Source organism: Dermochelys coriacea, chromosome 3 (assembly GCF_009764565.3).
Source record: "Dermochelys coriacea isolate rDerCor1 chromosome 3, rDerCor1.pri.v4, whole genome shotgun sequence".
Taxonomy (NCBI): Eukaryota; Metazoa; Chordata; order Testudines; family Dermochelyidae; genus Dermochelys; species Dermochelys coriacea.
This window is the reverse complement of record NC_050070.1, coordinates 132,121,685-132,144,804: the sequence shown is the minus strand read 5'-3', so window position 1 is coordinate 132,144,804 and position 23,120 is coordinate 132,121,685. Positions and strand designations below refer to the sequence as shown.

At 41.5% G+C, this 23,120-nt stretch overlaps 1 protein-coding gene across 3 annotated transcripts in view; it reads left to right on the top strand.

Annotated features, from left to right (window-relative positions):
- GALNT2 (polypeptide N-acetylgalactosaminyltransferase 2) overlaps window positions 1–23,120 on the top strand; it is a 147,401-nt gene that overhangs the window by 49,202 nt on the left and 75,079 nt on the right. For all 3 annotated transcript variants that reach the window (XR_006280084.1, XM_038396114.2, XM_043511346.1), the window contains one exon: window positions 18,269–18,362. Coding sequence is in view for 2 of the 3 variants with exons in the window: in XM_038396114.2 (XP_038252042.1) it covers window positions 18,269–18,362 (94 nt within the window). In the remaining variant the exon portion in view is untranslated. The remainder of the gene's footprint in view (window positions 1–18,268; window positions 18,363–23,120) is intronic.

Here is a 23,120-nt window from a genome sequence, read left to right as displayed (position 1 = left end):
ATGGGGAAATAGTTTTACTTTGTGTAATGACTCATCCATTCCCAGTCTCTATTCAAGCCTAAGTTAATTGTATCCAGTTTGCAAATTAATTCCAATTCAGCAGTCTCTCGTTGGAGTCTGTTTTTGAAGCTTTTTTGCTGAAGTATAGCCACTCTTAGGTCTGTGATCGAGTGACCAGAGAGATTGAAGTGTTTTCCAACTGGTTTTTGAATGTTATAATTCTTGACGTCTGATTTGTGTCCATTCATTCTTTTACGTAGAGACTGTCCAGTTTGGCCAATGTACATGGCAGAGGGGCATTGCTGGCACATGATGGCATATATCACATTGGTAGATGCGCAGGTGAACGAGCCTCTGATAGTGTGGCTGATGTGATTAGGCCCTATGATGGTATCCCCTGAATAGATATGTGGACAGAGTTGGCAACGGGCTTTGTTGCAAGGATAGGTTAGTGGTTCTGTTGTGTGGTGTGTGGTTGCTGGTGAGTATTTGCCTCAGATGGGGGGGCTGTCTGTAAGCAAGGACTGGTCTGTCTCCCAAGATCTGTGAGAGTGTTGGGTCGTCCTTCAGGATAGGTTGTAGATCCTTGATGATGCGTTGGAGAGGTTTTAGTTGGGGGCTGAAGGTGATGGCTAGTGGCGTTCTGTTATTTTCTTTGTTGGGCCTGTCCTGTAGTAGGTGACTTCTGGGTACTCTTCTGGCTCTGTTAATCTGTTTCTTCACTTCAGCAGGTGGGTATTGTAGTTGTAGGAATGCATGACAGATTTTGTAGGTGTTTGTCTCTGTCTGAGGGGTTGGAGCAAATGCGATTATATCGTAGAGCTTGGCTGTAGACAGAATTATAACATTCAAAAACCAGTTGGAGAACACTTCAATCTCTCTGGTCACTCGATTACAGACCTAAGAGTGAATATCCTTCAACAAAAAAGCTTCAAAACCAGACTCCAACGAGAGACTGCTGAATTGGAATTAATTTGCAAACTGGATACAATTAATTTAGGCTTGAATAGAGACTGGGAATGGATGAGTCATTACACAAAGTAAAACTATTTCCCCATGGTATTTCTCCCCCCACCCCACCCCCCACTGTTCCTCAGATATTCTTGTTAACTGCTGGAATTAGCCTACCTTGCTTGTCACCATGAAAGGTTCCCCCCCCCCTGCTGCTGGTGATGGCTTATCTTAAGTGATCACTCTCCTTACAGTGTGTATGATAAACCCATTGTTTCATGTTCTATGAGTGTGTGTATCAATCTCCCCTCTGTTTTTTCCACCAAATGCATCCGATGAAGTGAGCTCTAATATTATGCTCTAATAAATTTGTTAGTCTCTAAGGTGCCACAAGTACTCCTTTTCTTTTTGTGAATACAGACTAACACAGCTGCTACTATGAAAAGAATATCTGAGGAACAGTGGGGGGTGGGGTGGGGGAGAGAAATAACATGGGGAAATAGTTTTACTTTGTGTAATGACTCATCCATTCCCAGTCTCTATTCAAGCCTAAGATAATTGTATCCAGTTTGCAAATTAATTCCAATTCAGCAGTCTCTCATTGGAGTCTGGTTTTGAAGCTTTTTTTGTTGAAGGATAGCCACTCTTAGGTCTGTAATCGAGTGACCAGAGAGATTGAAGTGTAGCTAGCTAGCTTCTTGCAGTGTCAGAATAAAAAACGAAATCCAATTAATGCTCTCCCAGGCCCTCTATGGGCAGCAAACTACGATACCTCCAAAATCTTCATCTTGCATGCTTTCATAATCTGTTAGGGAGTGTCTCTCTTCCAAAGGTGAATAAAGAGCATTTATGCAGAATAGGGATATTTGCTTAATGTTACAAAATGACCTTTTTAAAAAAAAATCAAAATGTTTAGAGCACCTTTTAAAGCAGTCTGGGTAAACTTCAGCTATGCATGGCTAGTATATTTATGTATACCTGTCTTCCTGTTTATAATCGCTCAGATATGTGGGTGACCCAATGGTATTCCAAGTATAAATTATTGATTTGCACTTTTTTCAGAAATGGAGGACCAGAACTCACCAAACGTGAGTTACTGTTACTTTTGTGTGTAACCCTCAGTTGAAAACCATATTGCTATGAACAGAGCTCACAGCAATAAAGGTGAGAGCCTGTGCATCTCATTTTAAGCTATAGATTCATATACACTTTAGTTTGTATTGATAGAGAGCACTACAATTTGGTGCTGTTCAGTGGCTTCATGAAACAATTGGTGGCTTGGGTAGAAATTCTAGGAGAATTGGATAAGGGTTCACATTTGGTGCTAACTGGTATCTTGGTGCAAAACAATATTTTCAACAAGACATAGCACTTTCTCCATCAAGATGTGTACCTCGCTGCTTTTTATGTTTTTAAAGAAGATGCAAAGACCTAAGCCACCCGCTTCTGGCACATTTCTGAATACTGAAGATAGGTTTACTGAAGGAAGGCTGTGTGTGTCTTATACCTCTTCATCATGTCTAGAATTTTTCTTCCTTTTGACAGGAATTTGAATATCTTTCCTATTCTATGAAAACACATTTAATCACATACCAGTCATTACATCACAGAAGCAAATATTAGCTTAATGATCTAGTGTTTCATAATGAATCTTGCCCCAGGCACAAAGCTGAAATGTTTGCACCATAAACTAAAGAAACTTTATCCTTTACAAACAAATCTAAATTTAAACTTGTATTGTAAAAATCAGTTGCCATACCCAAGTGTAATGTCAGAATTTATATACCCGTAGGAATTTAACTTTACTTTCAGTGATTAAAAAACAGGTCATACAATGAAACAACAATTGCTGATTATAGGGATTGTTGGTAATAAGATGAATTGATTGGCCAAACCTAAAAACAGATTGCTTGTCCACATCTGAATAGCTCACCAACCTAGCTTATTGACTCAATGAAAATTAAATAACAAAAATGAGTTAAACACAAATTCAGCACGTTTCTCCCTCTAGACATCTAATGGGAAAACTGCATATGGAGTAGTGAGGAACTCCTTGTCCTGCTTATCTATTGAGTGACCTTGATGCAATAGGCATCTCTCTTCACTCTGACCGATTGTAGATCCTACCAATTTTGAAGCTGTTTTATACTGGTTTAGCCTCTTCAAGCTGAGGTGTGCTTTTTTTAATTAAAGATGGCATTTTAAAATACTCCAGAAAAGTGTCTCTATCACTAGTTCATTCCCATATTTCTCTGAATAAGATCACCTAACCAGGTGTAGGTAATCCCATTGTAATCTGGCTGTACATCTTTAGCAAAATTTTGGACAACATATTGCTGGCACTACCCCTTATCAAAAGGAATATTTAATGACTTAATTCATAACCTTTGGAGGCCCTAATCAAAGGCTAATGAGAGAAAAGGGAGTGCCCAGAGGGTGGGATGGGAAAAAAAAACTTTTTTGCATGTTTGAAACTATTTAATTTTGCTCTTGTTACTGGATTTTGAAATGAGTGTAGAAATCTCTAAGGGCGAGGCTACAGTAGAAGCACTATAATGTGTCTCGTGAAGATGCTTTCTGCCTTATTGACGTAATAAAACCACTTCCCCTTGAGGTGGTAGCTGACATAGTGCTATACACGCTGATGCTTAGGTCAGTGTAACTGACGTTATTTGGGGGATGGCCTGTTGACACCCCTGAGTGACATAAATTATGGTGACAACCTGTAGTGTAGACAAATCCTATATCTTCAGGGGAGGCAAATTAATGTAGGTGATCATTATACATTACCTTGTGCTTGGCAGAGCACTGTATAGAGAGCTTAGTTCTTTTAGCACTCAAAACCAGTTTGTGTATTCATTCATGGCCACCCCACTTGAAAAGTCTTGAAAGATCATCTTTAGCTTCAAGATAGGCTCATGAAACCTTAGATGGAAAAGTTTGCCTTCTCATAAGATTTTTAAAGAGACTTCCTATAGAGAAGTTTCCACTGGCATAGTACATTCATTCTGTTTGGGGGTGGTATTTCTCTTCGGAACTCCTAGAACAATTAGGATCAGACTTGGATATTTGGTGGGATTTGTCTATAAAAAGTTGGAATGCAGAAGTATGGAGGAAAATACAAGGGCAGTGGTTGGAGGCAGAAACAGCCATTTAGATTCAATTAGATTTTTTAGATTTTGTTATAAGGCTATCTAATGAAAAGTGTCATAAAATAATTTTACCAACGCGGGGACTCATGTTAGTATGCTTTTGTTTACAGCTTATCATTCATGAAGGAAAGGGAAGTGCCCTACTGTTGTCCTTAAGTGGCTGGGATTCTTAAGGATCTGAAACCTGAAGTTAACTCAGCTGCAGAAGGTTGATTTTCTTTTTTGGTGGTTCAAGTTCTGTAGTTTCTGCATCAGTGTGTTGCTCTTTTAAGACGTTTGAAAGTATGCTCCATACCTTGACCCTCTCAGATTTTGGAAGGCATTTAAGATTCTTAAACCTTGGTTTGAATGCTGTAGCTATCTTTAGCAATCTCACATTGGTACCTTCTTTGCAATTTGTCAAATCTGCAGTGAAAGTGTTCTTAAAATGAGTAACATGTGCTTTGATCATCATCCGAGATTGCTGTAACATGAAATATATGGCAGAATGCAGGTAAAACAGAGCAGGAGACATACAATTCTCCCCCAAGGAGTTCAGTCACTAATTTAATTAATGCATTATTTTTTTTAACGAGCATCATCAGGAGAGAAGCATGTCCTCTGGACTGGTGGCTGAAACATGAAGGGGCATATGAATGTTTAGCATATCTGGCACGTAAATACCTTGCAATACCAGCTATAAAAGTGCCATGTGAATGCCTGTTCTCGCTTTCTGGTGACATTGTAAATAAGAAGCGGGCAGCTTTATCTCCTGTAAATGTAAACAAACCTGTGTCCTTTTAGCATGGCTGAACAACAAGTAGGACTGAGTGGACTTGTAGGCTCTAAAGTTTTACATTGTTTTGTTTTTGTAAGTTGCACTTTCACAATAAAGAGAATGCACTACAGTACTTGTATTTGGTGAATTGAAAAATACTATTATTTTTACAGTGCAAATATTTGTAATAAAAAATATTAAGTGAGCACCGTCAACTTTGTATACTGTGGTTTAATTGAAATCAATATATTTAAAAATGTAGAAAAACATCCAAAATATTAAACAATAGAATACCAATTGAAATTTATTAAACACTGCAACAAAAGGGCGATTAATCGCAATGCATTTTTAAAATCATGATTACTTTTTTTGAGTTAATCACTTGAGTTAACTGCGATTAATTGACAGCCCTAGTTATAAGAGCTGTTTTTCTCTTAATATTGTGAAAGTAAAGCTGGGTTTGAGTGAATGTACTTCCCATCTGCTTCCCTGTGTCATGAGATCTCCTTTTATTCAAAGATGTATAAAAGTTGGAGGGGTTTTTGCAGCCGCTCCCCCTCTTCTCCCCCCCGCCCCCGGCCTCTTCATTTTTGCTCCTAGTTTTTTATATTGTAGTTCAACTATTGCCTATTCTGTTTCCCTGTAACAGTCTATGGACAGTTGGAGAATTAGCTGGATAGTAATGCTGCAAGTACCCAAGCAACTGAGGGGAAGGGCTTTCTACTAATTTTTTTAAACCTCTATTTGTGTTTGAATAAGTGGGAAGAAGGATCTTTAATAAACATTCACTAACCATATTCCTTTCAAATAAGAGCTGAGAGAACACAGTCTCCTATTTTCTGGAGGACCAGAAAACCAAAGATTTGATATTCCTGACGTACATAATAATTAAAAAAAAAAAAAAAAAAAAAAAAACCCTTTCCAGCTTCCACTGATCACTATGTATAAAAGGAATTTTCTTTTGCAACTTCCTGTTCCCATCTACCTCTAGAAGCAAGTGCTGAGTTATTACATTCAAAGGTGTTTAAAGGATCATGTAGTCAATCCTTTAACTAACTTGTAGGAAGCCCTTTGATACTGCGGAATTATCAGTTCAGAGAGAACAGTACAATCCCAATATTTATAAAGGTTTTGGAAGGATCAGTGGATCTGCAACTCTGGCATCTTTATCCTGCATTAGGTAGATATTTATGACTAGTTAAAGGATATTTGAAACTACTATGTGTAATAGACATAATTTACCTTTCACAAATCCATGCTGATTTGCTTGAAAAACTGGATTATTTAATGAAATAACTGCTGGCTTGAGTTGTCGAGAGAGGAGCCAATAAAAACTTTCAACAAAGTTAACATGATTATATAAACTATGGGGCAGGTAGTAAATTAAAGAATAGTTATGTAATGAGCAGAGAGCATTAAAGGTATGGGTATTCAGGGAAGCTGTACATAGCTGTCTTTGTTGGGACCAATATTTTCAAAAAAATATTTATGTAATTTAAATTTGCAGATACTAACTTTGAGGGAATTGGCAAGGCTCAGACTCGTGTAGCTGTTGTATAGGTTTAGTGGTATATAAAATGTTAAATATAACCTAAGTGAGTAGAATGTTTATGGAGTTGGTTAATATACTTGAAGGATAGGGTTAGAGTAACCAATAGGTAACAGATAAATAGAATGGGAGAGCACTATCTATGAGAAATCTTCTTGAGAGAACTAGCAAGGAGACACAACTGAAATATTTAAATGAGATTAAGTTGTTATAAAATGAAGCATGATGAATTATGGTGAGCAATTGCACTTCTTTGCCAAGTGCTCTTACTCATGGTGTTCCACTGGGTTCAATCTTTTCAACTTCCTTCAATGTGTGAGTGAAGCCACAGGGAGAATGAGGTGCTGTGAGCATCAGTGACATGGGTATGTTTATAGTCGGATCCTATTCACTGAGGTGGGACAGAACCATTTTTCTGCTCTGCCAGTATCTGGTAGAGATGAGACTACACCACACCTGAACTGCTACTGGGTTAATCCAGTTTTTAACTCTGTGCCTTGGTGTAGGGCAGTGAATTGATTGTCACAGGATATGTCTGCACTGCAGTTGGACGTGTGATTGCAGCTCGTGTAGGCACACCCATGCCAGCTTTAATCTGGCTAGTGCAGCTGAAAATAAGAGTGAAGATGCAGCAGTGTGTACCCTGGTGAGGGCTAGGAACGTGACTATTATAACAGAATGCCATGTCTGCTGTAGTTTAGGTTAAAACCAACTTTCTGTTTAAACTTTGATTTTTCTAAGTGCTCTAACATCTACAGTTACTTGGCTTGCCTTGAAATTTGGTGCCCTGGCATAAGTGTCTCACTTGAGAGGTATGCCCAGAGAAAACCAGGACACAGAGTTCAGGTACATGCCCGCACACCCTTAACTCTGCCCTCTTTTTGAGCACTGCTCATATAAGCTCATAACACATACTTGCATTTCTTTGCCCTGTAGTGAATAAGAACTTACCTACACCTGCCCTACACTCATACACTTAACCACTCTGCTGAAAGAACACCACATCCACTAAATTTTCCCAGTCCTTCATTCTCTTTTACAACCCTTGTCTTTATGCACACAATGCCATCAAGTACTGTGCTTTCATTTATTAAACGCATAAACCACACTCCTCTCGCACCTAGCTGCTGACAATCCCCATGGCAGGAAGACCCCTGTGCCCTAGTAGTGACACAGCCTGCACGGTACAGCACTGAAATGAGGCATATTGGATCTCCCAAGATGCACATGCACTTCTTCCTTTGATCCCCCACAGAGGGGTCAGGGAAGACGGGGCTCACATCTCCCGCAGAGGGCCACAATGACCCAGATCATCTTATATCACATTCACAGCTCTTCCAAGCAGCTCCAACTTATTCCTCCACCATTCAATGAGGCTACACCTAACACAGTGAGTGGACCTGGAGTTCATGCAGATAATTCCCAGTGGCTATTGGCATTTGGGGGTGAGGGGTGGGGATTTCTAGGGGATGGGGGACAGGGGCAGAGTTAATTTCATGGGTGTGTACCGTAACTCTGTATTTCCCGGTCTTCACAAGTTTAAGTTTTGCTCAACTCAGTGTTCTGGAATAGCAGGGTGCAAGATACCTCAGCGCCATCTTAACTCTCTGTTAATAGAGCTTTTTGACATTTAATGTACTCAGGGTTCTGGGCAGGCACGTATTTTACAACCCTTGTCTTTATGCACACAATGCCATCAAGTACTGTGCTTTCATTTATTAAATGCATAAACCACACTCCTCTCGCACCTAGCTGCTGACAATCCCCATGGCAGGAAGACCCCTGTGCCTTAGTAGTGACACAGCCTGCACGGTTCACTGCTTCCATGCCATGGCTTCACTGCTATTTTTATATTAAAGCTTGTGTGGGTGTGCCAACACAGGTGCAATCACACCTTTTGAGTGCAGTGTAGATATACCCTGAGCCTACACTAAGAGGTTAGATCAAATTTAGCAGCATTAGATTGATTTAACCCTGCACCCACCCACACAACAAAGCCATTTTTTTTGACTTAATGGGCTCTTAAAATCAATTTCTGTACTCCTCCCCGATGAGGGGATTAACTCTGAAATGGACATCTCCAGATCGAATTTGGGTTAGTGTGGACGTAATTTGACGTTATTGGCCTCCGGGAGCTATCTCCCAGTGCTCCATTGTGACCGCTCTGGACAGCACTCAACTGAGATGCACTGGCATCCAGGTAGACAGGAAAAGCCCCGCGAACTTTTGAATTTCATTTCCTGTTTGGCGAGTGTGGCAAGCTGATCAGCACAGGTGACCGTGCAGATTTCATCAGCAGAGGTGACCATGGAGTCCCAGAATCGCTAAAGGGCTCCAGCATGGACCGATTGGGAGGTACGGGATCTGATCGCTGTATGGGGAGACTAATCTGTGCTATCAGAACTCCGTTCGAAAAGACAAAATGCCAAAATATTTGAAAAAAATCTCTAAGGGCATGAAGGACAGAGGCTATCACAGGGACCCTCAGCAGTGCCGTGTGAAACTTAGAGCTCAGGCAAGCCTACCAAAAAACCCAAGAGGCAAACGCCTGCTCAGGGTCAGAGATCCAGACATGCTGATTCTATGATGTGCTGCATGCAATTCTAGGGGGTGCCCCTACAACTACCCCACACCTGTACGTGGACTCCTGCAAGGGAGTCTCACACAACAGGGATGAGGATTTTGGGGACGAGGAGGAAGATTAGTGCGCATTAGGCAAGCGGAGAAACCGTTCTCTCAGACAGCCAGGAACTGTGTATCACCCTGGAGACAGCACCCTCCCAACCCAGGCTCCCAGACCTGGAAGGCAGAGAAGGCACCTCTGGTGAGTGTACCTTTGTAAATATAATACATGGTTTAAAAGCAAGTGTGTTTAATGATCGATTTGCCCTGAAGACTTGGGATGCATTCATGGCCACTGGAAAAGTCTGTTAACATGTCTGGGGATGGAGCAGAAATCCTCCAGGGACATCTCAATGAAACTGTCCTGGAGGTACTCCGAAAGCCTTTGCAAAAGGTTTTTGGGGAGGGCAGCCTTATTGCATCCTCCATGGTAAGACACACTACCACGGCAGGCCAGTAGCACATAGTCTGGAATCATTGCATAAGAAAGCATGGCAGCGTGTGGTCCCGGTGTTTGCTGGCATTCAAGGAACATCCGTTCTTTATCTCTCTGTGTTATCCTCAGGAGAGTGATATCATTCAAAGTCATCTGGTTGAAATAGGGGAATTTTATTAAGAGGACATTCAGAGGTGGCTGTTCCTGCTGGGCTGTTTGTCTGTGGCTGAAAAGAAATCATTCCTGCTGTTAGCCACGTGGTGGGGGGAAGGGGTGAAGTGATCATCCCAGAGAATTGGGGGGGAGGGGGAAGGTAGTTGTGTGTGTTGCATGTTAACCCGAAAACATCAGCCCCTCCTTTTAAATGACCAATGTGTCTTTTTCAATGTTACTCTACTTTTTTCCTCCCACAGCTGCAAATGTTTCAATGCTGCCACTAGCATCTCCATCCCAGAGGCTAGCGTAGATAAGAAGGCAAAAAAAATGCACTTGCGATGAAATGTTTTCTGAGCTCATGCTGTCCACTCAAACTGAAAGAGCCCAGCAGAATGTGTGGAGGAAGACAATGGCGGAGTTCAGGAAAGCACAAAATGAATGCGAGGACAGATGGCGGGGGCAACAGGAGAGGTGGCGGGATCAAGAGGAAAGGTGGGGGCAGCATGATGAGAGGAGGCAGGATGCAATGCTGAGGCTACTGGAGGATCAAACTGATATGCTCTGGCATATGGTTGAGGTGCAGGAAAGGCACAGACCACCACTGCAGCCCCTGTGTAACCAACCGCCCTCCTCCCCAAGTTCTATAGCCTCCTCACCCAGACGCCCAAGAACACGGGTGGCGGGGGCTCTCCAGGCACCCAACCACTCCACCCCAGAGGACTGCCCAAGCAACAGAAGGCTGGCATTCAATAAGTTTTTTGAAGTGCAGTGTGGCCTTGTCCTTCCCTCCTCCCCGCACTTCACCCAGTGCTTCCCTCCTCCCCCACCCATCCCAGGCTACCTTGGCAGTTATCCACCTATTTATGTGATGAATTAATAAAGAATGCATGAATTTGAAACAACAATGACTTTATTGCCTCTGCAAGCAGTGATTGAAGGGGAGAGGGGAGGGCAGGGTGGTTGGTTTACAGGGAATTAGAGTGAACCAAGGGGGGGTGAGTTTTCATTAAGGAGAAACAAACAGAACTGTCACACCGAAGCCTGGCCAGTCATGAAACTGATTTTCAAAGCTTCTCTGATGCGCAGCGTGCCCTGTTGTGCTTTTTTAACTGCCCTAGTGTCTGGCTGTGCGTAATCGGTGGCGAGGCCATATGCCTCAACTTCCCACCCCGCCATAAATGTCTCCCCCTTACTCTCACATATATTGTGGAGCACACAGCAAGCAGTAATAACAATGGGAATATTGGTTTTGCTGAGGTCTAACAGAGTCAGTAAACTGCGCCAACGCGCTTTTAAAAAACATCCAAATGCACATTCTACCACCATTCTGCACTAGCTTAGCCTATAGTTGAAGAGCTCCTGACTACTGTCCAGGGTGCCCGTGAATGGCTTCATGAGCCATGGTATTAAGGGGTAGGCTGTGTCCCCAAGAATAACTATAGGCATTTCAACATCCCCAACGGTTATTTTCTGGTCTGGGAAGTAAGTCCCTTGCTGCAGCTGTTCATACAGACGAGAGTTCCTGAAGATGCAAGCGTCATGTACCTTTCCTGGCCATCCCACGTTGATGTTGGTGAAATGTCCCTTGTGATCCACCAGTGCTTGCAGCACCATTGAAAAGTACCCCTTGCGGTTTATGTACTGGCTGCCTTGGTGGTCCAGTCCCAATATAGGGATATGGGTTCCGTCTATGGCCCCACCACAGTTAGGGAATCCCATTGCAGCAAAGCCATCCACTATGACCTGCACACTTTCCAGAGTCACTACCCTTGATAGTAGCAGCTCAGTGATTGCATTGGCTACTTGGATCACAGCAGCCCCCACAGTAGATTTGCCCACTCCAAATTGATTACCGAGTGACTGATAGCTGTCTGCCATTGCAAGCTTCCAGAGGGCTATCACCATTCGATTGTGAACTGTGAGGGCTGCTCTCATCTTGGTATTCTTGTGCTTCAGGGCAGGGGAAAGCAAGTCACAAAGTTCCATGAAAGTGCACTTATGCACTTGAAAGTTTTGCAGCCACTGGGAATCATCCCAGATCCGCAACACTGTGCGGTCCCACCAATCTGTGGTTTTCACGGGCCCAGAATCAGTGTTCCATGGCATGAGACTGCCCCATTGCCACCAGGATGGCCAAATTGCTGGGGTCCGTGCTTTGAGAGAAGTCTGTGTCCGTGTCCTCATCACTCTTGTCACTGCACTGCCATCACCTCCTCGCCTGCTTTTGCGGGTTCTGGTTCTGCATATACTGCATGATGATGCGCGAGGTGTTTACAATGCTCATAACTGCCGCAGTGATATGAGCGGGCTCCATGCTTGCTGTGGTATGGCATCTGCAGGGGAAGCGGTGGTTGGATGACCAGTTTTGAAGACCTCCTGCACCATCTGCTGTTAGGACACAACAGCTGAGTGGGCTGCACACTTGCCATGGTATGCCGAGACAAGAACAGCCGAGCAGAGTTGCAGCGGAAGTGCCTTGGGAGACCACTAGGAGAGTGGAGTGCCAACGGAAGCGATGGATGATGGCAGTCATTTCGAGGACCGCGAGGTGGATTCATAGCATCAGGAGAGCAGAGTTGCAGCAGAAGCGGTGGATGACCATGATGGTTTGCAGACCTACTGCACCGCTGCTGAAAGCAGTATGGCACCCGCATGGAAAAAAGGCGCAAAACGATTGTCAGCCGTTGCTTTCACGGAGAGAGGGACGACTCATGACATGTACCCAAAACCACCCGCGACTATGTTTTTGCCCAATCGGGCATTGGGAGCATAACCCAGAATTCCAATGGACGGCAGAGACTGCGGGAACTGTGGGATAGCTACCCACAATGCAATGCTCCGAAAGTCGACGCTAGCCTTGGTACTGTGGACGCACTCCACCAACTTAATGTGCTTAGTGCATTACTGTGGGGACACACACAATTGACTATATAAAATCGCTTTCTAAAAAATCGACTTCCATAAATTCAACCTAATTTCGTAGTGTAGACATACCCTGAGTATCTAAGCAGTCATTGGAAATAGATTGCTGACCCCTTTAACTGAGATTATATGGCACTTGCTCAGTACTTTAATTTGTAATTTGGCTTGTGCCCTGTCCCCTAAAATTTAGGGATGCCTGTAATAGGTCACTGCCTACACAAAGTCTGGAATACATGTAAATTAAAAAAAAATAAAAGTGCATATATCCAGACACTAAAATTCATATTGTTTTGTCTGTTTAGGTAAGTCTTAAGTGACTTCCTGCTAAAACTTAATTTGTAAACAATTTCTTAATTTTTATTGTGACAAACAATAGCTAGAACATGCGTTTGCTTTGGATAATTTTAATATTTTGTATTCAAAGAGTGGTGGCATTGTTTAGGGACTTCAAATTTTTATAATACCATTCAGTCATAAAGTATGTCTACATTTCAATTAAAAACCCACAGCTGGCTTGTGTCTGCTGTCTTGTGCTCTCAGGGCTCAGGTAAGGGACTGTTTTTAATTGCAGCGTAGACATTCAGGCTCAGGCTTTAAGACTCTGCAAAGTGAGAAGGACTTGGAGCTTTGGGCTGCTGGCCAAGCCCAAATGTCTACACTTCAATTAAACAGCCCCATGGTCCAAGCCCGCTGGCACAGACCAGCTGTGGGTATCTAATTGCAGTGTAGACATACCCGTGTTGCTAAAGTCAGTGGATGTTTTACATTTTATTTCTAACACCTTGTTACAGACGTGCATCCTGTTGTGGTTTGACAGTTATAATTCTGAAATATTAGTAAATGAAGGAGGGTTATGGTTGCTGTTGAAGGAGCTGTCCCAATGCAAAGTATTTTATCCAGTCTTCTGATTCTGGGATTGCTGTTTCTGAACTTCTTTGGGAGTCTAATCACAAGCACCACTGTAATCATGTCTGTAACTATCATATTGAAAACCTTTGTTTATAGAAAATCATGTAGAAAGACTTTCTATATTCTAACTTCTGGTAGGAAAATATATATAGGAATATATATACGGTGAGAAACAAATGATGTAACTTGGACCTGTGGAATAGGGCTTTTGGCTAAACAGTCCTTGGGTTCTATTTCTGGATATCTTATTTGTCACCTGCTTTTGTATGTATTTGGAATGCCTCTTGCTAAGCAATTCTTTACAGGGGGATTTAGAACATACAGCACATGTAGAATAAGCTATAGGTTTTCTATTCAGTGCTTATAAAAGAGCCATTCTCTGCAGTTACTAATAAATATAGGAGCTGCTCTAAAGTCTGAAAATTAGCTAGACAGATCTTTCTTTTGTTACACTGTTACCATGCTACTAACAATTTGCAAGTATTAATGCTCACAGTCACTATGTCCATGACCCTCTTGTTTTTTGTTGTTTTTTCCTGTGGAGATGTGTAGAATTGTATTATTTTTTCCTACTGAAGCTGTCTTGGCACACTCACGGTAGTATCGGATAACTCCAGGTTCTTGTGGATCAAACAGATTTATGATTAGCTTATTAGATTTTTCCAAGTCCAATGTATCTGATACCTCAATATAAATAGCTTCTGTTGCTGAGCCTGCACTTGCGATAGACATATGTGCCTATGCATATCTGTTTGCATAGACACAGTCAAATAATTTGAGAATAAATAAGTGCTTTGACCACTGTTTGTAAAAGACAAACGACTTATTGCAGGAAACATGCCTTAATTTGTGTGTCAGTTTTTCTTTTCAGGATTGGAGAGGTAATAGAATCATGGATTTTCATTTGTGTGTAAACAGCTGTGTTCCAAATATTTTGGGAGGTAGCTTATTTCTGTAGCCTGCTAATAGTACAGACCAATAGGTGTTCCTTCTCCCCACCAATCAGCTGGGCAGGAAATGGCCATTGAAAATTCAGATCTTCTACCTCACTGAGACCAGGTCTCCCTACTTCTTTTATTATTGACATCCACTGAGCCAGTTGCTAACCTGCACTTAAAAATCCTGCATGCATTGACTGACCAGCATGTCTGATGTGAGCTTGTATATAAGAACTGGCCTTTCACTTTATTTGCCTTAAATGTCACCAAATGCCAGAAAGAAGGCATGAATGATTTGCACACCCAGCCTGCTATTTTCTGCACGATTAAATCAATATAACTCTTTTCCTTAGCAATGAGTATGAATACAAATAGCAATCTGTTAAGATACTCTCCTATGGCAAGCATAGCTATACCCGCAGTATCTTGCGCTTACCACTGAATGCTATTCCACTGAAAGAGTCTGACATAAATATGTATGGCTATAGATACTGAAGGAGAAGAATGGTTATAGCTTTGTTAGGCTTGTACATCTTCTTGTCCTTGTCAGTTAATCTAAGTTGTTATAGCTCTCTAACATTTTGCTCTAGGCTTCAACATGTGGGACTTGGTACCTACACTTATATATTTTGTAAAAACATTCTTCACCTTTCAACATAGTTCTCCTAGTCATTGCTGTTGTGATAGTTTTACAAATTTTAGAGTTGTTGGCAACTGTAGTAATATTATGGTGCATTAGTAATCAAGTCCAGGTAATCGGCCTTTCTTTTGAAGTGAGGCTTGATACCAAGGGGTTTCCTTAGCCTGGGAAAGCAAACTGATCGCCAACTTAACCTAAATCAGAATCACAAAAAAAGTTAATTTAAAGCTGATTTCTAGGCAAAACTAGGTAGTTATGTTTGCTAAGGAACATATTTAAAAAGGGGGGAAATGATGTCTTTAAAAGTAAGAAAATAAACCGTTCCAGGAAGGTGGATGCACTGTTAATAACTTCTAATTGTGCACACATACAGTTATCAGATTACATACTTCACAAACAGAATTTAGTTCTGCCCATCTGTTAATTTCAGGACAGCTGAAAGAAGGAAACTGATGGAAGAGGAGCTTCCAAACATGAGTGAGAAGCCAGGGGCAGAGGAAGCTAGCCTTTAAGGGAAACCACACATGAGTGCAGAAGGATGCCAAGGGTATTGACTATGAGGCAAGGGCTTTCTGATGTTTTACTTACTAACAACAATGAATCATTGTTTCAGAACTACATATCTGATTTCTGCAAATAAATATTCCTGAACTGCACAGACCAGTTATGTGCTTTGGATAACTAATATTCTGCCCATCCATAATTCTCCTATAATTTTCAGTTGGATTAAGTATTCACTTCCTGTGCTAATCTCTTATGCACTGTTTGCACACCTGCCACATTCTACCCATAAAGTTCAGTGAAGTAATTCCTGTATATATTTTGTAAACCATCTTGAGATTAAAGTTGTCAGGGTAAATGTTCTCTATTCAGCCTCACAGTGCCAAGTGTGTATTTGAGATTAAGTGTTTTTGGGTGTGCCTTGTACAAGGCAGACTAATGGGTTTTTCTGTTATAACTAGTTACCTCTTTAAGATTTAAGAATTTAAGATTATATAATAAAGCTACCTATGTGAAAGTAGGACCCATGTATTTTTGTGATGCCATGGAATGTACTGCAGAATCCACTCCTTACTGCAGAGTTGTACTATAGAAACTAAAACTTCCTAGCTCTCATGGCTGTAAAGAAAACCTACCTGATCTGAAGAAAAGTGTGAGGTTTGCCTGAGCCAGCAAACTACTTGAAAAGTATTTAACTGTATCATTCATCTGAGATTTAAATTCTAAAACCTAAAGATGACCATTGAAATGTCAACTTCTTTATGTCACTGCTGATCTTTATCAGGTATATGGAGCTAACACGTTTATCTCACAGCCTCCAGCTGTCTGCCATGCCTTTTTGGATGCTGAAACCTACAAATATCTCCTACCCAGCTTTTTTTGTTACAGCTTCTTTGATGCAGTTGTACATTGTCAATACAAATGTCTATGGCACACTGAACTTGAATGTAGCTGGACCAGGTTTTCCAGTCTACTGCACCATAGTGCTGTAAAAACAAGCCTCTTGCTGTAGAATATAGCTTACCCCAAAGTATGTGACTCTTGTAAACGGCCAAGGAATTCTGAATAATCAAATTTCTGATGAGCATCGTTTACTCCAATCTGTTCTGAATCTATAAAATCTCAGTTTGGACTTGCAGCTTTTTTCAGTATTTGCATGGGTAGTGGCTGTTTAAAAAAACAAAACCAGCATCAAAAAGCCCTCTAAAAATATACTTATGCTTAAGCAGCAATGCATGTAAACTTTGCACACAAAGTACTTAATTTTGAATTTGGCACTGGTAAACTACAGTGAGTGGGAGCTTTAGAAATGCTTTGACGGATGTGTACTCTGAATTTTCATTGAAGGATAGGATATTTCTCCTTTATAGGGACACACAATTGAAATCTAAACAGTATTAAGCGAAAAGTAGTTTCACCAACTACGCCTGCCCTTGAGTTCCCTTACAAATTTTTAACTATTTTATAGCTAATGTCAATGTCTGCCTTCCAACATGGTTCAGATCAAATATATTCTGTTAACAAGTGTTTCAGCCGCCCTTGCTTGCTTAGCTTTGACTCTGAGTGTCAAGCTTGGTTCATTCCTTCTCACATGCCACCATCAATATTAAAGATTCTGCAGGGCAAATCCTGCCCTTAGTGGGTTTTCACAGGGGAAACTGACTCTCTAATTGAGACTTAGCAAATAACTGTAATTCAAGAGAAGGAATAGAATCTTCCTTAATTGTGTTGACTCTGGAGGGCTAATAAGAGCAGCTGACTGAATAAATAGTGCAGATGTGTAGAATACAGGCTTTTCCATAGACACTTCATAGTAAAACCTCACTGTCGTAATATACCTATTACCAAATATAGTCTTTTAAAATAAATGCTTCCTGTTATCCGACTTTCTCTTCCAACTTGATTCTGTGATGTATCCTAATGCTGAATTGACATCAGTTGTTTGTATGGTAACATGAACACATGATTATGAGTTCTCTGTGTGATGAAGCAGGAAAAAAAATGGGGCTGTTAGTGAACTTTCATCCTGTATTTATCAATATCTTTACTGGAATTCAAAAAGACATTGCTTTTTCACTAAATGTTAGTATTTTTCACTATTACTATAGTCAGAAATCCAGTGGAACTATTTGAAAATCTGCTATCAGCGTGGGTTCTGCCAAAATGGGTGCCTGTAAAGGGCAACTTGCTAAGGCCCTTTCAAAAGTTTTTGTATCAGAAAGCCACTTCGCAGAATATGATAATTAATAACTTAGCTATGTATTATTTATTACTTGAATATTTATAATAAAAGCTAGTGCTCTGAATGTCAAAACTGATGGACATACACTATTTAGCTTTTGTTTTAGTCATACTTTGCCATCACGACTTTGTAGAAACAAACTTCAGTATCACAGATTACATTTAGGTTCACATTTCCTAATAAATTTTCTATTTGAGAACAAGACATTTCTTCCAGTAAGTAGTTGCCACAGATGTTAAAATGTTTGATCCAATGTCTAGAACCCTGTTTTATTTTCCTATTTTTGGAAAAATTGGGGAATTTGCCATTCTCTCCCTTGGTGCCTAAAACAAATCTCTTGAGGTTTTGATATCCTTAAAGGGGTCTAAAGGCCATGTTAGTGCCAAAGACTAAAAGTGACTAGTCATACCTTTTGAAAATACAGAAAATTAATATAAATTAATCATACCAATTTAAGAAATGGTTTTAAGTTTTTTTTTTGTTTGCTTTTCAGGAGGACCCAAATGACATTGATGCACTAAAAAAGAGAGACCCTCACAGTAACAATGGGGAAGACAAAGCACAAAGTGTGGAGACCCTACCTCCAGGTATTGCAATAATGTTTGTTGCCAAAGTAAAAAATCCAAAACTATAAGAAGCTGGGACTGTGAATTTTTCTGACGGAGGCTTTTACCCAGGAAAGGAGAGAATTATTATGCAAAATATGGATTTGCTTTAGTTCTGAAAACTTCAACTTTCTGAACTCTAGCCCACCTTGCGAGTAAAAATACCTGTTTTGCTGAGGCTTGGTCCTAAAATATTCTATCTACATTTGATCTGTGCCTGCTCTTGCTATAAGCTATTCCCTGGGTACAGATTCATTTGTTGGAAGAAGGCTCTTGAACAGGAGGTGCTCCAGTTCTCTCCACTGGTGGGACTGGCAGGTGGTATGCACTCCCCATTGGAAAGTGATACTGAACACATGAGCCCAGTGTTGCATCTTCAATCAGGAGCAGGTCATTTTAGCTTCAGATTGGTGGGGGGAGGGGGAGACAGGCTTTTTGGATAGAGATTGTGTTTCTTTTGTGTAACAGTCTGTCTAGGCCGGGGGTGGCCAACCTGAGCCTGAGAAGGAGCCAGAATTTACCAATGTACATTGCCAAGGAGCCACAGTAATACATCAGCAGCCCCACATCAGCCAACCCCACTGGCTCCCAGTACCTCCTGCCCACTGGCAGCTCCATTGATCAGCACTTCCCTCTCCCTCCCTGCACCTCCCAATCAGCTGTTTTGTGGCCTGCAGGAGGCTGGCGGGGGGGAACAAGGACACGGCAGGCTCTGGGGAGGAGGCGGGAAGGGGTGGAGTGGGGACAGGATCTGTGGATGAGCAGTGAGTATCCCCGGCACCTTGGAAAGTTGGCACCTGTAGCTCCAGCCCTGGAGTCGGTGCCTATATAAGGAGTCGCATGTGGTTCCAGAGCCAGATGTTGGCCACCCCCTGGTCTAGGCTAATGTATGGGCTATAAGCTTTGTGCTCCAAATCAAAGTGACATCTTTTCCCACTTATATCTGACATTCTGTAGCATATAACGTATGAAATGGAGCAAGGAGTCCAGTGTCTTTGTTTAAGAGGAACAGGGACATTTCCTGAGGTATGAACTAGGAAAGCCTCAAGTGACGGTGGGGTGTGCTCATTTATGTATTTATCAATATAGGTTTGTTCCTCTTCCTAATACTCCTGTTGCTGTAAAACCGCTGTTTTGCAGCAATGATAAATATGCATAGGTAGAATTAAAGCACCAAGGAGTGTAAAAAAGCTAATAATTCATTAGAATTGTCTCCGATGCCTAGCACTCGAAGAACAAGTGTATCTTGCAAAGGAGATTACTTTCTACCAGATGGTTCCACAGTATGTTTTCTCTCATTGAACTTCTATACAAATCCAGATGCTTCGTTGGGAGAAATTATAACCCAAACATCTGGACTAGTATAAATGATCTTGAAGAAAATTAACAACCTAGGAGAATTTTCCTCTGTACTTTGTTAAGCAGGATTTGCTATAATTTTAAGCGTATTTTTGTTTTGTAATCTTAAAATCTGGTACAGCATAAACTATTTAAATTAATGGCTTTTCCACTCTATGGTCTTTGGCCCAGCTTGTCTTAGTCACTTAAGGAAATATAATTGTTATGAACATTTATTTTCTAGCAAAATATATATATTTGAGTATTATGCACCACAGATTAGAAATTAAATTTTTTTTAACAATTTATTTTCCAGTTTATCCATGTGCGTAAACACTTGGTGATGATTGTTAGTTTGGTTTCTAGCAGTCATTTTTCTGTACAGTTTTTTTTCCCTTTAACAGGCCTCTTTGCAAATATGTTTAATACCTCTCACTTTTACTACAGTTTAGCTTTTCTTGTGACTTTTAGTTACAGCTCTTCATTTGTAGGGATTGGGCTACTTAGTCATAGTTTAGGGCAATGGTCCTCAAAGTATGAGGCGTACCCCCCAGGAGGTGCGGTGGGGGCAGGGAGGGAGCGTCACCCAGCCCTGCCCTGTCCCATCCCCAGCTTTGCTCTGGCCCCAGCCCTTGGCTCCCACTCTCAGCCCCTGGCAAAAGTTTGGGCATCACTAGTTTAGGGGTTCCAAGCATATATCAAATGCTTTTGGCTTTCCTCCTGAGTAGGTGAGACCTTTCCATTGATCATAGGGAGAAGATACAGGTGTTGGAATGGGTATGGGGAAAACCTGGAAAGGGAGGATATAGAGGTTTGTCCTAAAGATAGTAAGGGAGAGGTCAGGAGCTGAAGAATATGGAGCCAGGAATGAGACCAGATGCCAGAATGTTCAGAAAGGGGGTCTGTTGACCAGTCTCTCCTACCTGAGTAAGAATGATGAATAAGAATCAACATACTCTTGCAGAATACACAGGGCTCTGATTATAGCGCTCAAAGAATATATTGTCACAGGATTATACTCTTAAAATAGTATGGGCATTGTTAATGAAGGATGCACATAATGTTGTGAATACACCGTTATGCGATCGTGAATGCAGACTTCTGCAAGCTTTGTGCAACTTTTTTTAATGGAAGTGGTTAGGCTTCAGCTATTTGCCTTTTTCCTTCTTTTCTCTTTGGCTCACTATTCCCTTCCTGCTTTTCAGTTGAGGTTTTGGAGAGCTGCTGCTTGTTTCAGCCTTCTGCAACATTGTATTTCCAGAGCTCAAAAGAAAGCAAGGAATTGTTTTCTGAGAGCTCAGTGCACAAATATTTTAAAAAGTAGAACTTGGAAGTGCATCTTTATACAAAGCCATTAACGTTTTAAAGATAAATTGACAGTTTACCATCAAAAACTCTATTCATGGTGCTGTGTTCAGGGGTTCTCCCAACAAATTTTTAGGTGGCCTCAAAGTGCGGCCACCAACTCTTGCTGGTGGCAGGTGACAATTTTTCTTAAAATACTTAACTTTAGGAAAAACAAATAAATATGCACGCATACATGTCCAAATCATTGTAATTTATTTATACAGGTTTTTTTTTTTGCAGACTTGGTAATTAAAAATTAATGTACAGTTGTCTCTCTGTTCTTTACTGGCCTAAACAGAATAGAAACACAAATAAGGTGCTTTGCATGTTTTGCTTTTTTGGTTGTGTTTTTTTTAGACTTGCTAGCTAGTAGGTCTGCTGCTGTGAAAAGTGGTATCTGTATATTTAATATCACCTTTCAAGCAGACCTACTCAGCCTCAGCAAGCCAGGGGACAAATTAAGCCTTAGATGGGGAGGAGAGTAGGGGGCCATGGAGTCATGGGGGAAGATAGATGGGAGGCAACTGGGGTGAGGGGGAGTGGGGGTGTCAGGGCAGAAGCCTAGTCCTGCTGCATGGATGGGGACTGGAAGAGACAGTGGGAGCCAGGGGCAATGTGTGGGGGGTGAGCCCAGAGCTGAAGCCAGAGAGCCTGCGGCTGGGGGATGGAGCCTGCTACTGCAGGGACCAGCCCCTGCTGGTGGCCCTGGGGGAGGGGCTGCTGCTTTGTCCTTCCTTCCTCTCTCTCTCTCTCCCCCCCCCCCCCCCCCGCCCCCCATCGCCTAGGAGGCTGTGGCTGCAAGAAAAGCCCATGGTTGCTGCATGGAGCCATGGTGGCCGTATTTGAGAAATGCTGTCCTAAAGCATTTGATGCATCCCTGCATCTTCAACACTGTAGGGAGCTAAATTCCCATATGGTGAAGTGGTGGTATCAGCTTTAGCAGGGGTAAAGCAAAACCCTGGCTGCTTGTCATGACAGATTACTAAAGAAGAGATTTATTTCCAGCTCGCATGTATTAGTATCAATCTTTAATTGTATTAAATTAACGATTTATGATTACACATTTTAATTAAAGCATTGCATTTCCCTTGTTGAGAAAGGAGTTATTAACTACACCTTCGAACCTGATAGTACAATTTTTATAAAGGACGTATAAAAATAATATTGAGACTCCGAGATTAATACTAATCAAGGAACCTTCCCTATTTTAATTACTTATTTTAAAAAAATTTCTGGCTCTCTTCCCAGTACAGGTTACTCCATTTTAGACTAGAGTAACAGTAAAAATATTTTAAGTGGTCCTTCTTGGAGAGGATTTAAATGTTACTGCACAACTGAAATGACATTCCAGTTCTCTTCCGCTCCATCTCTTCGATAACAGACACAATCTAGCAGCTATTGACATCCACATTAAGATAACTATACAATATATCCCACTGGTATTGACCTATGTTTAGTAGTAAAACTAGGTCCAAAAAGTGAGCTCCTAATCCCCACATCACCTGTGGCTGCTGCTTGGGTTGAGGATTTCCTGAGTAACTCACTTGCTATTCTTTCCCACCTTCAACCCCCTCTTTCCTTTACGTATCCCCCATATGCTGTTCCTGCTGGGGTCTTGCTCCCCATCCCACACAACTATGCCTACTGCTGGAGTTTCACCTGTTCCCTTCCTTCACATACAAGTTCATCTGCTCGGTCATCTCTTCTCTACCAGTTCAGTTAATTTATTCTGTGGCCCATTTCCTTCTCCCTTTTCCCATCAGATCTCCTCTGGTTTTTTTCCTCCAGGTTCATTTTGTAGGCCCGGGATGGCCAAAGCATGATATGTTCAGCTTCCCCTTCTGTCCCTGGCCAAACCTAGAGCAAGTACTCTAGAGTCATCTCTGCCAATCTTATACAACTTGGAAATTCCCCAATCTCCAGTTGCTCTATTACAGCAACTCTGTACCTTTTTTGCTGCTGCCACCCAGGATCTGGCCCTAAGTCTTGAGTTAGGGCATAGGAAGCAGGAGTAGAAGTGAAGATCCTTTTAAAGTAGATAGCTCTAACGTAGAG